The sequence below is a fragment of the Orycteropus afer genome, unplaced genomic scaffold (genome assembly GCF_000298275.1).
Source record: "Orycteropus afer afer isolate SDZICR_OR568_19922 unplaced genomic scaffold, OryAfe1.0 scaffold00732, whole genome shotgun sequence".
Classification (NCBI taxonomy): Eukaryota; Metazoa; Chordata; class Mammalia; order Tubulidentata; family Orycteropodidae; genus Orycteropus; species Orycteropus afer.
The window spans coordinates 889,590-892,338 of record NW_006922319.1 but is presented as its reverse complement, the minus strand read 5'-3'; the positions used below and the strand labels follow the sequence as shown (position 1 = coordinate 892,338).

At 43.9% G+C, this 2,749-nt stretch overlaps 1 protein-coding gene across 1 annotated transcript in view; it reads left to right on the top strand.

Annotated features, from left to right (window-relative positions):
* Window positions 1-552: 552 nt before the first annotated feature.
* The window catches only part of LOC103211404 (acyl-coenzyme A synthetase ACSM4, mitochondrial-like), a 38,461-nt gene continuing 36,264 nt past the window's right edge, over window positions 553-2,749 (top strand). The window contains exon 1 of the mRNA XM_007957353.1: window positions 553-753. Coding sequence (XP_007955544.1) covers window positions 553-753 — 201 coding nt within the window. The remainder of the gene's footprint in view (window positions 754-2,749) is intronic.

Sequence of the window (2,749 nt, the reverse complement as noted above, 5' to 3'; positions counted from 1 at the left end):
ATTGAAGGAGACTTGAGTGCCAAACCAACCAAACACCCAAAACCAAATTCACTGCTGTCAAGTCAGTCCTGACTCATAGCAACACCTCCTTAAGGTTTCTGAGGCATTACCTTTACGGAAAGTGGATTGCCCAATCTTCCTTCTGAGTAATGCCTGGTGGGTTTGAACTGCCAGCCTTCTGGTTAGCAGTCAAATGCCTTAGGCACTACACCAGTAAATATTCTGTTGGTTTGTTGTTTGGTTAGGGAGACAGGAGGGCAGAAGATGGAATATGACAATTCTACCATTGTATATTTTAAGACTAATCTGGTCACAGAGAGAATGAGGAGGGGAGTCCAGTGGCAGGGAGACTAGTCAGCGGCTAACTGCAACATCTCTGATAAAGGATGGAGTACTATTCGGGTATTTCCCAACTTGGAGGGACACACAGCCGCAAGTCCACTTTCTGATCTAACCGTGAGGGTCAGAAGAGACTGACATTCTCCTCCCATCTCTACCCACAGGCTGTGGCACTTCTGTATCCCTACTGGTAGACAAAGCTCTTGGAGAACCATGAAGATTTTATTTCGCTACCAGACATTCAGATTCCTGTGGCTTATGAAGCCACCTGGCCGGCACTTTCACAAAGATTACCAGCTGTGGGCACCTCTGACTCTTGATGACCTTGAAGCCATGAATCGCTGTGAGAGGGCGCTGCCTAAGAACTTTAACTTTGCTGGGGATGTGCTGGACCAGTGGGCTCAAAAGGAGAAGGTATATGATGCTAGGCTTCTGATTTGCTTCTCTAGTGCTATTCTAAGAGAAAAATACCACAAATGGACAGCTTTAACAAACAGGGATTTATTCTCTTACAGTTTAAGAGTCTAGAAGTCCGTGTTCACAGTGCCAGCTCTAGGGTCTGGGTGAGAGGCCCTCAACCTTGGGCTTCAGCTCTGCCTCTTGTTCCCAGCCCAGTGGAGCTGGAGGCAACTCTTACTCAGGCAGCTGCTGACTGTTGAGGCTGACAAACCCAAGATCGAGAAGTAAAATGGCACAGTCCCCAAATTACCAAGCAACACAGCAGGTCACTAATTCAAGTCCATTAACAGTCTCAAGATAGGCAGACAATATGGCAGACCATTGAGATGAAGACTCAGCCAAATGCAGGATCAAGATGTGCCAAAAGCTAGATATCTTCCTCAAAGTGTCTTCTTACATACTGGAAGCAGGTCATATACCTAAGGCAGCTACTCAGCTGCTCACAGTAGATTCCATCATGGAATTTACTACCAATCTTATCATGGAGAATAACTACATCCAGCTGCCCAGCCACTCAAGAACAGGCCCAGTCAAGTTGATACACAACCTTAACTATCACAGCTTCTATTAGATGCTTGGTGCTTTCTTATCTCGCAGCCTTCCACTTTTTTGTTCTGTGGTCTGCTTGTCAAATTTAATTCAATTATTTCATCCCTTCCTCTTGCTTTCTTTTGTTTCTTTTCCAATTGCCCTCTTCCCAAGGAAGATCTTTGATTCTCAACTACATATGGCTGTCTTTCTCTGAAGCCTCCACAACATTCACAGTTATTCCTTTTTTTTTTTTCTTTTTGTTCCTTTTTTTTTTTTTTTCTCCAAGTTCAAAGCAACAGCTGTTTTATCCCCATTCATTGTTCAGGCTGGTCACAGGCTTATCCAAAGAATAGTAACCTGACTTTGGTTTCAGGATAGAGCATCACCAATGAATAGTCATGGTTAGGGTAATCAGAAAAGGGCAGAATCAGAAGTTGAGAAGAATAAAGCAAGCAAATATGCTCAACAGAGTGTTTACAGCTGCAGGACAAGGTCTCTGCTTTCTGACCTCCACCGCATGCCAGTTACAAAGCTAAACACTTAGCCTATCAGTGCTTACCAAAATGCACTGCAAGAGGTCAGACTCAGAAGATGATGTTAGCTACTAGGTATGCTGCTGCTGTTGTTGTTAGTTGCCACTGAGTCAATGCCAACTAGTGGTGACCCCATGTGTGCAGAGTAACACTGCTCCACAGGATTTTCAAAGTCATGACCTTTGGGAAGTGGATCGCAGGCCTGTCGTTCAAGGTAACACTGGATGGGTTTGAAAATTTCCACTGGTAGTAGAGCGCATAACTGTTTGCGCCACCCAGGGGTTCCACCACTAGATATGCAAGGCATTAAATAAGATTGAACCAATCCTTAGTAAATAGAGGGAAAAGTCTTCATTTAAAGTCATCTCTAATACTAGCTAAGAAGTTCCTGGGTGGTGCAAATGGATAATACGCTCAGCTGCTAACCCAAAGGTTGGTGGTTTGAATCCACTGAGAGGTGCCTCGAAGAAAGGCCTGCCTGCATACTTCACCGCATCAGCTACTGAAAGCCCTGTGGAGCACAGTTCTAGTACGACACACAGGGCTTGCCCTGAGTCAGAGCTGACCTGACGGCAACGAGTAATACCTGCTAAACTCTCTTTTAAACAGAGAGAACACGTGGAAACTGATCATCTCTCCCTAAAATTTAAATGTAGTTTTATTACCAATATACTTATTTTGCAATAACCTACTATTATTTATTTATTTATTTTTATTAGGATTTGGGTGAAGATTTACAGAGTAAATTCACTTTTCATACAGCAGTTCACATATACTTTGTCTCATATCATTGACCAAAATTTACAATGCAGCAGCTCCCCTCCCACTTCCTCCCCATAGTTACCTCCTCCCAGTGTCCATCCCTTCATACTCTTCTGCACCCTGAG